Source organism: Petaurus breviceps, unplaced genomic scaffold, assembly GCF_028583685.1.
Source record: "Petaurus breviceps papuanus isolate PSGF00001 unplaced genomic scaffold, PetGlider_PUasm1.0 90750, whole genome shotgun sequence".
Taxonomy (NCBI): domain Eukaryota; kingdom Metazoa; phylum Chordata; class Mammalia; order Diprotodontia; family Petauridae; genus Petaurus; species Petaurus breviceps.
Window position 1 is genome coordinate 12696361 of NW_027187335.1, and position 14162 is coordinate 12710522.

General features: G+C 40.7%; 1 protein-coding gene and 1 long non-coding RNA gene across 3 annotated transcripts in view; one reads left to right on the forward strand and one right to left on the reverse strand.

The window, feature by feature from the left end:
• The window catches only part of ODAD4 (outer dynein arm docking complex subunit 4), a 60855-nt gene extending 56432 nt beyond the window's left edge, over positions 1 to 4423 (reverse strand). For both annotated transcript variants that reach the window (XM_069067692.1, XM_069067691.1), the window contains exons 1-4: positions 4290 to 4423; positions 1790 to 1921; positions 852 to 1002; positions 32 to 93 (exon numbers count right to left, since the gene is read on the reverse strand). In XM_069067692.1, the coding sequence (XP_068923793.1) occupies positions 32 to 93; positions 852 to 1002; positions 1790 to 1921; positions 4290 to 4403 (459 nt within the window). In that variant the 5' untranslated portion in view covers positions 4404 to 4423. The remainder of the gene's footprint in view (positions 1 to 31; positions 94 to 851; positions 1003 to 1789; positions 1922 to 4289) is intronic.
• Positions 4424 to 4506: 83 nt separating this feature from the next.
• Positions 4507 to 13600, forward strand: LOC138145984 (uncharacterized). The gene is made up of 3 exons (XR_011164355.1): positions 4507 to 4625; positions 5443 to 5616; positions 12554 to 13600. It is a non-coding gene; the product is annotated as an uncharacterized lncRNA (long non-coding RNA).
• The last annotated feature ends 562 nt before the right edge of the window (positions 13601 to 14162 follow it).

Here is a 14162-nt window from a genome sequence, read left to right on the forward strand (position 1 = left end):
CACTGAGGGCAGTGGGCACTAGGGCCCTTACCTCTGCCTGTTTGCTTAAGAAGAAGAGGTCCCCTTTGTTCTCCAACTTAATCGAGGAAGGACCTAAAAGGACAGAAGCAGACTCACAAGTCAGCCAGGCCCTTACCATGGCCTATGACATACTGTTGACAGAATAGTAGGGGTTGACTTTGGCAGAGGAAGGCTGGGGGCTGTGCTTAAGCTGACCCAAGCTGACCTGGGAGTCAGGATTGTTGACTGTATGATTCACTTCAGTTCCTCCATAAGCCTGGCAGCTTACTCTTGCCCAGGGCTATGGCAGCTTTATTTCCAAATAAGGGGGTGAGAGTCAATGGTACAGAGTAATTGTCCAAACCTGTCCCATTTCTATACTGTGTCTCCTACAGAAACCAGACATAAAAACTCCCCACACTCCTCCTGCCTCAGTAGTCCACAGGGGCTGGAATAGCAACTCAGAACTATATTTCCCAAGGAAAGCAGCTAGAGACTAAAAAGGTCTATCTCTAGGGACTAAAGCTTTGTCTGGGACAGATCTAACTCCATTCCATCCCTATAGCAGCTGGGGGCCTTTGCAATTACTGTACTTTGAAGGAAAAAAAAAATCAAAGACTGCTCTCCTCAGCGGGAAGGTTCAGAGACTGGAAGCGCATGTGTAGGTGGTTCAATCACATGGAAAATCAGAAGGTACTAGATCTAGAGCTTCCTGCTTTATCAAGCCAGTGGGCTTGATAGGGTCACTAACTTCTTTGGGCTTGGCCCCTCAAGCACCAGAGGTTCATGGGGGCATGAGGGAATGGGGGCCTGTTCAGTTCCCAAGATATTCTCAGATATATATCACTTACTTCCTACTGAGTTGTTAATGGCTTCCTGAGCTTTCTGAATCCCGACTTTGAATTCCCGCTCAGGTCGCAGCTTGTAGCCTCTGTGATAGTACACCAAAGCAAACTCAAAGTCTCCCATAGTATACAGGGTTTCAGCCTTTTGGAGAATTCCCTGGAATGAAAGAAGGTTCAAACCAAGATGGTAGGAGTAACAGAACAGGGCATAGGTGGGTTCTGGGTTGATGGTCATGGTTTGGGCATAGAGGTAAGGGGACAGAACAGGTGACTGTAATGTTAATGGAATATAAGACCATCCTTGCTCATTAATAGGCCTCATGTGGAGCCCATTAAAGGAAGCTTGCTTGTAGAAAGGCTTTCACGCCTTTTGTTAATTTCTAATTGGGCACTGAGTCAGGAGGGTTGTGATGCCCTCTGGCTCTAAAAAGGGTATATATACTTTTGAGGTTAGCACTTTGCTGTGGGGTTCCTTCATTGGAAGAGTGTTCTTGTGATTTAACCAGATGAGACTCTGTGTAACTATTAAGGAGCCCCCCTGGCTTTGAAAAACCCAGATATTGGTGCTTCTTTCTCTGGTAACTATATATATATATTGCCTTGGTCAGACACTTGGATCTGTCTGTTGATCTATGCTAATTTCTCAGTTAGAAGCCCTGTCCGTTGGTCTTTATTTCTCTGTTTGTATTTTCTCTGAAGTTCAGGGTTCTGACTTTTCCCCTGAACTAGTGAATATAATTAAAAAGATTATTGACCCCTTAAACAGCTATCTTTCCTAGTAAAGCAGATCTAAGAACCTGTGATAGCAGCCATCCTGGGTACGCCAGGGCAGTTGCCGCTACAGTGACCTAAGAAGAGAAGGAAATGGGGTCAGATACCAGGCCATGCATAAATAATGACACATGTGAATTCCTAGCTAGAAATAAGTCCCACCATATGATTACCTTGCAGAAAGTCTGGTCATTTTTAAGAGATTCCTCAACATCCTTCAGGGAATTCTCCAGATCTCCCAACTTCAGATAGCACTTAGACCGAGCAACCAGACAATTCCGGTCACCCACCTGAAGGTGAAGAGCCTAGAAAAAGCAGCACAGTCAGTTGGGATCATCCAGGGTAAGGAAAAGGCTATGCTGGTAGAGGACAAGCCAAGGGTCTCCCTGCAAAGTGTTTATTAGACTGAGTTGAAGCAGGGATGCCCTGACCCTAATAGCACCAAAAAATAGTAAGGGACTTCACCAGAGACACAGAGGGGCCTTGAGTCTTATCAGTCAGACACCTAGGATTGATTTTGAACAGGAAATTCTTGGACTATTTCATTGAATTTGGAGTTATAGACCAGCAGTTGGATCTACATAATGATTTAAGCTTCATTGATATAATAACATCCTATGAGGTTCTCTCATTGTTCCATCTTGGATGTGCTACAGACCATCTCTCCCCACTTTCTAGTTGGTGTATATGCTTAGAAAACAGACTCATGCTAATTTTCTCCTAGATCAATTAGAACCAAGAAGTTAACTATTTTTTAAAATGACAGAATAAATTCCAAAATGGAATTTCAGGCAAAATGCTATTTGTTAGCTATATCATCTCCATTTAAATAGACATTTGAGAATTCACTATATGTTTCAGTGGTCTATTAAAACAAGACCTTAGAGATTGAAGTTATTTTTGCAGGTAAAAGTAATTACAAAAAATGTCACGTATACATACATACACCCCTCTTACCATTTCCTCTGCCTCTCTACCAGTCCCTTTTCTTCCTTTCTGATACCATGACCAAAAACTACAGCATGTTTTTTTCCTGGCCTTTGACATCTCTCCTTAAAGCATTTCTAAGAAGTAGAAAAAAGGACTGTATTTCTCAGAAAGACGCCATTTCTCACCACAGGCCACCTCCTCTTTGAGTATCCTTTATGCTGTCTGGCATTCTTATTTGGATCTTGGGGGCCATTTTCACCCAAACTAGTTTCTACCTGGCTACAAGTGTGGTGTGTGCCTGGAAGGTACAAGAAAGGATCTGAGTGTTTAAGATCATTTGATTTACTGGAAGGGTTAAGAATGTACTCGTTGTTGATGATGTTTGGTCATGCCCTATTTGGTTTGCCATTTTCTTCTCCAGTTCATTTTACAGATTCAGAAACTAAAGTAAAAAGGGTTAAATGACTTGCCCTGGGTGACACACTATGTATATGAGGCAGGACTTGAATTCAGGTCTGCCTGACTCCAGGTTGGACACTCTTTCCACTGTGTTTTCCACTTAGCTGTCCCAAAGAATGTATTTTTTGTAGCAAATGATATCTTAAAAACACATCTAATCCCATGCTTCCTGTGTCCACTGGAGAGCCAGTCCAGGAAGGGAAGGGGCAATTTATGCTAAGGCTACTTTTGAACAGCAGTGGGAAGGAGGAGGATCCAAGGAATCTAGTGGATAGTTAAAGAGGAAATGATGATTAACTTTAAGAAGAGGTTATAAATCTTTCGTTGTTGTTCAGTTGTTTCAAATGTGTCTAACTTATCATGACCTCTTTTGGGTTTTTCTTGGCAAAGCTACTAGAGGGGCTTGTCATTTCCTTCTCCAGTTCATTTGACAGATGAGGAAACTGAGGCAAACAGGGTTAAGTGACTTGCCCCAGGGTCACAGAGCTAGTAAGTGTCTGAGGCCAGATTTGAACTCAGGAAGACGAATCTTCCTGACTTTAAGCCCCTCACTCTATACAATTCAACAAACTGCTTACCAAGTGTTAAGTAGATAACTAAGTTTAAAGTGGGCAGCTAGGTGGTAGAGTGGACTGGAGTCAGGAAGACCTGAGTACAAATGTGGTCTCAGATACTTACTAGTTGTATGACCCTGGGCAAGTCACCCTGTTTGCCTCAGTTTCCTCATCTGTCAAATGAACTGGAGAAAGAAATGACAAACCACTCCAGTATCTTTGCCAAAAAAACCCTAAATGGGTTCATGAAAAGTTAGGGCTGAATGTCTAAAGTAGTGTGTCTGGGACAAAGACTAACAAACCCTTGAGGAATTCACATTCTAAAAGGTGGAACTATGAATAGACTCATAAGTAAATGGGTGCATAACCATCAGGGAAGGCTTCAGGGAGGAGGAGGCACTGACTGGGCCTGTAAGTATTCTGAGAGTAAAAAGTAAGTATTCTGCCTCGTGGGCCGAGATTATTGGGAATTGATGAAATTCATAGCGACCTCTCAAGGAGAGGGTTAATGGAAAATGATTGGGAGGAGTTCATCTAGGGCTGTAATGGGTTTGGACTGAGGGAGATGATGAACGATCAATCCGGGGAACGAAGTATCTCTACCGTCATGGATTGGGGGTTATCAGAGATGGGCCACCCGGAGCTAGGTATATCGGTAATCGACTAAAAACCCATGTTGTCGACAAAGGCTGATCAGCGATCGATCGATAGGTCTGGAGCAGGGACTCACTTTGGTGAAGCTCAGAGCCGCCTTCTGGTATTCCCCGCATAAGTACAGCCGCTCTCCCTCCGCCATGTAAGAGGGAAAGGTGCTCCGAAGGTCCTCAAGCTCAAAGTCCGACATGACAGGCCGCTTTCAGGACCAAGCACCCGGTGGGAAAGGAAGAATAGAGAGTTCAGGAACCTTTAGGGAACCAGCCGGCTTGTGTAATATCCATCTCCTAGCAACCGAGAGGCATGACGTCACTTCCGATCCCGCCCTTCCTCTCTCATGAGTGGTGCGCATGCGAGGAGTTGGAGCTGGATTTCACGCTTGCCGGAGCTGGGCTCCCCGCAAGAGACGTGTGTGAGTGAGCTGTGCTGCGTGCCTGCCTCCCACGTGCTCCCCTATTGCTCTCCCTGGCGTGTTCGAAAAGAGATGTAAACTTACGGGAGCTTTTGCCCTTCCGTTCTACTGATTTGGGATTTATTCACCTCCCTCCCTGTTGTAGAATATGGAGATTGAAACCCAAAAAGAAAAAGCCTCCTGTCCACCCTTCTCCTGGGGGTGAGGAAAGGTTTACCATACTACGTACATAGATATAAATGAATGAATGAAGCATTATATTTGCAAAACACTTTGCTGACAGCTGAGGATACAAATAGAACCCCTCCACCCCCCTAGCCTTTTCCTTTAAGAGCTCACATTCTAAAGAGGGAGCTGAGTAATGTAACTACAGGGGGGGATTAGGGAGGGTTTCCAGAGGGAGGCTGCACTTGATCTAAACCTTGAAGAAAGATAAACCTTATAGGAGGGGGTGCATTCTTTCCAGCCATAGGGTCAACAAGCTTGGGCAAATTCTAGAAACCCGTAGATGGAATGTCATGTTCAGGAAATGGAGTTGATTGGGAGTATCATAAGATCATGGTTAAAAGAGGGAAAGAATCTTAGATACAGATCATCGATTTCCAACTCACATTTTTTTTTTAAACAAACGAGGAAGATTAAGGGATTTGCTTGGGGTCAAATTGTCGGAAGAGTTCAATTCAGATCTTCCTGACCCTGGGTCCAGCTTATTGCCTCTCAGTTTGGCGACTGAGATAGCTAATAATAATAGCTGGCATATATAGTGTCTAAGGTTTGCAAAGCGCCTTACAAATACCGTCTTATCTTATCCTTACAGCAACTCTGGAGGCAGTGGCTATTGTCATCACCAATTTTAGAGGAAGCTGAGACAGCTAGAGGTTAAGTGTCTTGCCCCTGGGTCTAACAACTAGTCTGGTGGCTAAGTGGCCTCACTGGAGCCTAGGACATGGAATCAGACCACAGTTTGAATTCTGCTTCAGGTACTTACTAGGTATGTGGCCCCTGATAAGTGACTTAATGTCTCTATCACTCAGTTACCTCATCTCTCTGACAATCTATCTATAAAGGTCCCCTTCCTCAATTTTCTGCTTTCCTTCTGATCTTGGCTGCGATTTGTTTTATTAGCACAATTTGTTAAAAAATGGAATCTAAATTGTCCATTTTATACCTCACACTGCTATCTCTTTGTTTATTTCTAAGTGTTCACCTATCCATAAGTCTGACAAGTAATATGTTCCATGTTCTTCAGATTTTCTTGTAATATCTTTCTTTACATTTAGGTCATGTATCCATTTTGATCTTGTAAAAGGTGTAAGATATTGATCCCAATTTCTCCCAGATTGCTTTTCAGTTTCCCCAATAATTTTTACCAAATAACGAATTCTTATCTGTAAAACTTGTCTTTACACTTGTCAAATGTAAAGTTACTATATTTATTTGCTCCTGCAAATTGTATATCTACTCTGTTCCACTGATCTACTGTAATGGGAATGCAAATTTGGAAGATCTTCCCTGCCCCTAGGCTAAAATGCACCTGAAGCCTGGGGAGGGAGGCTTGTTTTTCAGTAGATACTTCTTGATTGGCCAGTGAGTCAATAAGGTTGTTACATTCTCTGAGCCAGGAGAAGGCTACATAAGCCCTGATGTGTAGCTTTGTTTTGTGACTCACTTTGAGAAGTGTTCTGTGATTTGATCTGAATTATGGGAAGCTGTTGTTGAGAGTCCCCCGGCTTTGAAAAACCCAGATGTGGAAACCCAGATGTTGACTGGGTATGGATGTAATGGTTGGACAGTTTGGAAAGCTGTCTACTTGATCTGTTAATGTCTTGATAATTCTGTCTGTATATTTTGAAGTTTGGGGTGCTGACCTTTGTCCCATGAACAAGGTAAACGATATATGTCTGACTGATTAAAGTAAGCTTGTTAACCCATTTTGAGTTGCTTTTCTTTAACAAAGCAGATCCAAGAACCTGTATGGGCAGCAAACCCTGAGGACGCGCTTGGGGTGCTTGCTGCTACATCTACCTTTCTCTTTCTTAGCCAGTACCAGATAGTTTTGATAATTACTGCCATATGGTATAGTTTAAGATCTGGTACTATTACTTTTTCTCACTAGTTCCCATGAAGTTCTTGACTTTTTGTTCCTCCAAACGAATTTTGTTATTGTTTTTTTCTAATTCAGTTAAATATTTTTTTACAATTTAATTGGGATGGCATTGAATATATAAATTAGTTTAGGTAAAATTGTTATTTTTATTATATTGGCCCTGCCTCCCCATGAACAATTAATATTTCTCCAGTTATTTAAATCTGATTTTATTTTTATTAAGAAGGCTTTTTAATATAATTTTGTTCATATAGTTGTTGAACTACTGAAAGTTTTATAATTTGGCCATGAGGGAGTTTTATGGAGGTGAGGGAGAAGGATAATTCAAAGATGATTACTGAAGTTATCAAATAGTATGATTAGGGGAATGGTGGCATACTCAAAAGAAAGAGGAAATTTTGGGAAAGTGGTAAGTTCAGAGAGTCAAATTATGAATCCTATTTGAACATGGTTAATTTGAGATGTCAGTGAGACATCCTTGTGCTTGTAGAGATGTCTAATAGGGTGATTGATTGTATCAGAATTTTTGATAGCGATTAGTACTGGATGTAGATTTGGGAGCCAGCTGTTTAAAGATAGGAATTGAGTGCATTGGACCCAATGAGGTCACAAAAGGGGAAAGAGCAGTCTCAAACTGAGCCTGGAGACAGACCAATGCTTAGGGTCAGGAGAACCAGCAAAGGAAATTAAAAAGGAACCATTATACATGCAAGAGGAGAACCAGGAGCCATTTTCTTGCTTCATTCACCATCTCCACTTTTTCTACCCTTACATTCAAGCTCATGACTCTAGCACTCTATGAAAATTACCTTCTCTGAGGTCCTCAATATCTCCTAATTGCCAATTCCAAAGGGATCTATTTAGGCCTCATCTTCCTTGATCTCTCCGCAGCTTGTGACACTCCTGATCACACCCTTCTCCTGGATACCTACATTTGGCTTCTGTGACATTTTCTCCTGGTTCTCCTCTTACGTGTATAATGGTTCCTTTTTCTTTTCCTTTGCTGGTTCTCCTGACCCTAAGCACCTGCCCTGTATGTTCCAGGACCCAGAGATACAAAGGAAAATGATACATTCAGTGCCTACAAGGAATTTACAATCTTTTGAAAGAGACAACCTATACATCTATAAGTATTGTCAATAGACAATCACAATGTCACAAGATGTATATGAAAACCAGGTTTATTACAAGAGAAATGAACATGCATGTGGAACCCAAAGGGTTCCTAGTTTTTACAGAAGTTTAAATTTATATAATAGCAGGACAAAGGAAAGAGGGGATACCAGGAAAGGGCATGACAAGGGAGGGGAAACAGTGCAGCAAAGGTGGGGAAAAAGACAAGACCTCCTCACCATGGGGAGGAGCAAGGTGATAGCAAAAGCCTCATTCTTTTTCCTTGGGAACTGCTAGACTATGAAGATAGCAGGATCTGCTTATCTGCAAAGGACCCCAGCTGCACAGACATTATCCAGCCTGGCACAGATTGGCTGGTGCCTGTCTTGCCTCCCAAGGACACACAAGGAGTCCAACTTGCGGTACAACAACAAATTGTGTCAACTCAGGGGGAGCTTCATCCATGAGACATTTAGGGCCTCCTGCAAACTCTAGGACCAGTGTTTCTGGAAAATATGGCAATGCAAAAAGACAAGTTAAGGGGACCCCTGAACAGCCCTTAACATCCCCCCAGTGTTGGTCAAAGGTGGCCCCTGGGTATGCTAATGAGCACAGAGAGCACACTGGGTAAAATAGTATTGTGGATAGTACCTGGGACAGCCCCAAGTACAGAGTGGGACCAGAACCATTAACCAAGCATAATACAATCCATAGTAAGAATAACTAAAATTAGGGACTTATTAGAAGGAAAAATCAAATAACATCGAGATAATTAAGAGAACATATATAGTATACAGATACAGAAAACAAAAGACAAAGGAGTACAATAATGGATAGCAATAGCAACAGACATTGTTTCCCTGCAACTGGGTACTCCTGCCCAATATCCATTCAACCAACACAATTCCTGCTGGATCTCAGATGTCCCATGTAGTTGACAGGTCCCTGGCACATCTTTCCTTGGGGCAGTCTGGAAAATACCATGTCCTCAAGGGCACCCCTCCATTAGATTTTTCTATTCTGCCCCCAGGTTACTTGCAGAGACTCCTTATTCATTCCTGCTAGAACTCCTGACCAAAAAGATCTCAATATAAGTTGGTACAAACTCTCAAAGTTTACTCCTCCAATAAATAACTAGTTCATTTGTGAAAACCAGCTCAAACCTTGCAGTTCTAATCTAATCAATAACAGAGCTGAAAGGGGGAACACCAAAGTAGGAACCCAGAGTTTACCTGAAACTTTAGGGAATTTAGGTTACAAATACCCTATGCTCTTTCTATCTTACTCTAAATTCCATACCTGACATAAACGTGTGTGTGTGTATTCATGTGATCTTGTTGGTTCCTCAAAATTTTTACTCAAATCTTTTAAACTGAGCCAGAAGGATACTACCTTGGGCTAGGATAAAGTCATTCATCCTCTAGGTTTTCTCCCAGATATAGACCTCTACCTGTAATAGTTCAGGATCACATTCCCTCTGTGTAGCTTTCCTTTGAATGGTGGATTACTGACTTAATAATCCATCAGACAATTATACCTGAATTCAAATCTCAAAACAAAATCAGTTACAGTCCCAAGAGCTTTTACCTCAAATGGCAAGTTGCACCAACCACAGATTAGGGTTGGATATCGTTATATTTCCTCTAATGAAGTTGCAATGAGCAATAAAAGTTTACCAGGTCTCAAACATAGGTAAGAGAATTCACTTAACATTCTTCACTTGTTTTTCTTTTCTTTTCCAGTATAAATTTGTCCTGGTAATAAAGTCTAATCATTAGAAATAATTTCTATTATACATAAATTTGCAAATCCTCAGCAAGCCAAGTTCATTGTTAAGGAACTCCATAACCCAAACTAGCTCATTTCCCAGACCTTGCCACATAGATGGTTTCCAGGAACCTGGCAAGTTTACAAAATAAGGGCAATTGACAGGGACCCTGGAGAAGGAGCTAAGGCTACCCTTGTCTGCCCACACCATCTAGCCTTGCAGCTGTTATGAGCTGTGCTCTTTGACACCTTCCTCCATGTGCAAGGGGGAATAGACCAACCTTGCTGCATACCCTCATACCCCAAGGCAGACTATTTTGAATAAGTAGAACCAATCCAGATAAAGCTTTCTCCTCATACCTTACATTCCACATGCAGTAATCAATTACCAATTTTAGGTCTCAACATTATGACAATAACCCAAAATAACTTAGTTAACATTAACACTCTTACACTTTCATAAGTGATAGCTAAATAGTTGTAGATGTAACTTCCTCTTAAGTACAAAGGTGGAAATATCCAGTTCCCTAAATGGCAGTTATAAAACAGGGTTAGCAGGGCTGATTAAATAACATAATTGGTTTTACACAATTTTTCCACCGTCTTTTAGTTTCTTTCAGTTCATATTCTAATAACATCCAAGTTATAAAAAGTTACTTGACATAACTGATACAAAAGTTTACCAGTTTGTACAATATAAAAGACTTAGAAGCATAACAAACCATAAACAATATTACGTATTTGAAACTTGAAACAAACCCATAACCAATCAGGTCGCTACAGTCCAGTTGAATGAATTTCCAAATGACCTTACCCAAAAAATCATATGTCTCATCACTGGTGGCTCTGTACACGGACCATATCTAAAACCCCATATAAAGTTATCAAGTATGAAGCAATTATACTTAATTAAGGAAATAATAACAACAGTTAACATTTATAGTGTTCGCCCTGTGCCAGGCATTGTGTTAGTCACTTTACAGTCATGTGAAGTAAATTCAGGTAATAGATGTGAGGTAACTTGTTTAAGGTCACTCAGTTAATAAATTTCAAATCCATGCATTTTTCCTGATTTGTCTTAATGCCAAATAGTATAATAAATTCTGATTTATCTTAAACATCAAATTAGGAGAGACACATTTCACTTTAAATGTGACCAGAATGAATGGAATTACACCTGGATCTATGTTCCAAATAGTATTAGACAGAATCTCAGGTTATGGTTTTAATACTATAGTATTATAGTTTATACAAATGCTATTTATTCCAAACATTTTATATGATGGGATGTACTATTTCCACCCAATCCACTGCCAAAGATTGTAAAACTGGCAATCTGATATTGTGATTTAATCTACTCTGATTAAGAGTACATTTTAATTTAGTTCAAATTTGGATTCCACAATCTTAGAAGGAACCCATAGCTTAGCAATTTACTCATAGCTCTCTATGATTTCTTCTTACATATTTCCAAATCAAGCAGCAATTTTTATTACTATAGTTCCCACTAAAATAAATACATGACATTTCATACAGCCTTCCCTCTTAAACAAAGCCAAAACTTTCTCAACCCTTTCTGTCAACATACTTAAACTGTCTTTCATAAAAAAAGACCCACACCTTCCTTATTACCTTCAGATTCTCCCCTTATGCCATCCATTACTTCGTTCACTCCTTAAATTTTCCTTCAAATTTTTAGTATACAATGGTGTTAAACAAACTTAATGGTAAACAAACATTTAAACTGTTGAATTATTAACAGTTCTGTTATTTGCTAAGAACCAAAAGTCCTTTAAGATGCTTTTAGCCTTTCAAAAATCTTTAAACTTGGTCTATTCAAGTAATAGTCAAATTCTATTCACAAAAGTAGCAAGGAAGCATTTAAAAGTTACTTTCAGAAATAAGCTTCTCTTGTATGGATAAGGAGCAAGACATTTCTTGAGATTCAAATACAGAAATCTAGGATAAAATGAATAGGAATCTCATATAATTTATAGCAAGAGTTCCAGTTTCACAGTACACACGCCAATTTAAAAAGTTACATTTACATTGATCAGTGCTTAATTTTAATTTGTATGATCCCTAAATACCAAATTAGATATTCCAGTCAAACCTAATTACCGTTTGGTTGTGTCCTTGTTCACAAGACTTTCCCCTTTATCATGATCCAGGAAAGGGTTAAGTGCCAGTCCAGTTCTGAAGTGCAACCCTTAAAACTTTCAGTGACAACAGCCGCCAAACCTGTCTCTCCATAATCAGTGAAATGACCTTCTTCTCTAGCTGTAAAACAAGAAACCAATCATTCTGGGGTGGGAAAGGGAGGGGTGATGGAAAGAACTTGACCACAGTTTCAGAAATAAAAAGGAAGAGAAAATCTTTCTAAAAACATGAATTAGGGGGCAGCTAGATGGTACAGTGAATAGAGCACCAGCCCTGGAGTCAGGAGGACCTGAGTTCAAATACAACCTCAGACACGTAACACGTACTAGCCTTGTGACCTTGGGCAAGTCACTTAACACCAATTGCCCTGCCCTCACCTCCCCCAAAAAGCAAAAAACAACAACAAAACAACCAAACATAAATTAGCTAACAAAGCACAGAGAGACATCTAAGCACAGATAAAAGAAACACAGAGTAACAACTTAGCAACACTGAAAATTTCTTGCTAGCATAGGCTTTAAATCTACAAATCAAGTTAAAATGCACATCTTTGTCAATCACATAAATACCTGTAGGTTTCAGAACCATGTAGCTATAAAATTTGGCCTGTGATAGTCCCCTTAGGGGGAACAAAGCCATCTTTGGACATGTTAGTCCCCATGAGGAACACACATACAGAAACAAAAACGATGACAACAGCAATAATAAAAATAATCCTAAACTTCATATTTCCAATTCATACACATATGTTTATATATCTTATCTTCTTTATTTATTACAGGCAGTTGGCTATCCAGGAGAACAAGAGTTCTTACTTTTGATGTGCCCTCTTCAACTGAATCACCTGAGCCAGAACCCTGGAAATGAGGCCAAAAACTCAGCCCCTCTTTCAGCCACCCCAATATATAACAGGAATCTTCCCAAAGCCGTCTTTGACAGTCTTCTAGCTAGGATTACTAAACCAAATCCTGTCCTAGATAGGATAACCTTTATCCAGACATCTAGCCCACTTATCCAAACTGGATTCTTAAATCCACATCAGCTGGAATACCTTTAACTAAACAGGGCCTTACCTGTGTTCCCTTTACCACAGACAACCTACTTTCTCTTGTAATGAGGAACTCAACCCAAAAAGAGGGGAGTCCAAGATATGAGTGGAGAAGTAAAACTGCCCAAAACAGCAATCTGATGCAGGTGGGGAAAAAAAATCCATGCTGGTACCAAGTCCTGCATCTGAATCCTTCTGACCAGTCCTGAGTTCCTTTCTCTCTTCATATCCCACTACTGCTGATGGGGTGCTTGGGTACTTATACTTGGATACTTGTACTTGGACCCCAATTCCAAGGTCACATTTCTCCTAGCCTCAAAACACTATCCCTGACAGTTTTCTTCCCAGTCCAAGGACACTATGCCTAGCAATAACTCCTGAGTGGGCCCTAGTAAGACAAACTATCTTTCCCCATTACAAGAACAAACTGACCTTTGAAGAAATTCCCTTGTAAAAACAGGACTGTCTTGTAACCACGGAATTATCATGTATTGATTCCCACAGTTATCATATATAATCCAGAGGTCAGGCTGTAGACATCAACTCTCAAAGCTATCTTGCTACAGACATAACAGACCAAAAAACACACCTCAGAAACCTCTTCCCCCAGTTTCCAGTAGTGAATGATGCCTGTGACCAAGGTTGTATGTTATCACCTAGTTAGCATATCTGCCATATAATCCACTACTTTTCCCATTATAAGCTTTAGCAATTATTTCTGTTAGGTGGCAAATTCCTGAAGGAGCTCTGCCTGCCACATTGGTGTTAAAATAAACCTTTACCAACTTGACTTAAAGAATGCTTGAGTCTGTAAATTCATTCCAGACGACCCTTTCCTGTGCTTCAGTCCTTGAGGAGTCCCTGAACCCCTCCAAACCATATCACTGCCACCAAAATGTCAACAGACAGTCATATCACAAGACTTGTGTGAAAACCCAGTTTATTACAAGAGAAATGAACAGGCATGTGGAACCCAAAGGATTCCCAGTCTTTGTAGAAGTTTACATTTATATAATAGCAGGACAAAGGGAGGAGGGGATACCAGGAAGGGGCATGGGAGGGGGAATACTAAAGCAAAGGTGGGAAAAAAGACAAGACCTCCTCCCCGTGGGGAGGAGCAAGGTCACAGCAACAACCTCATTTTTTTCCCTTGGGAACTGCTAGACTATGAAGATAGCAGGATCTGCTTATCTGCAAAGGACTCCAGCTGCACAAACATCATCCCATCCTGGCGTAGATTGGCTGGTGCCTGTCTTGCTTCCCAAGGATACACAGGGAGTCCAGCTTGGGGTACAACAACAACATTATGTCAGCTCAGGGGGAGCTTCATCCATGACACATT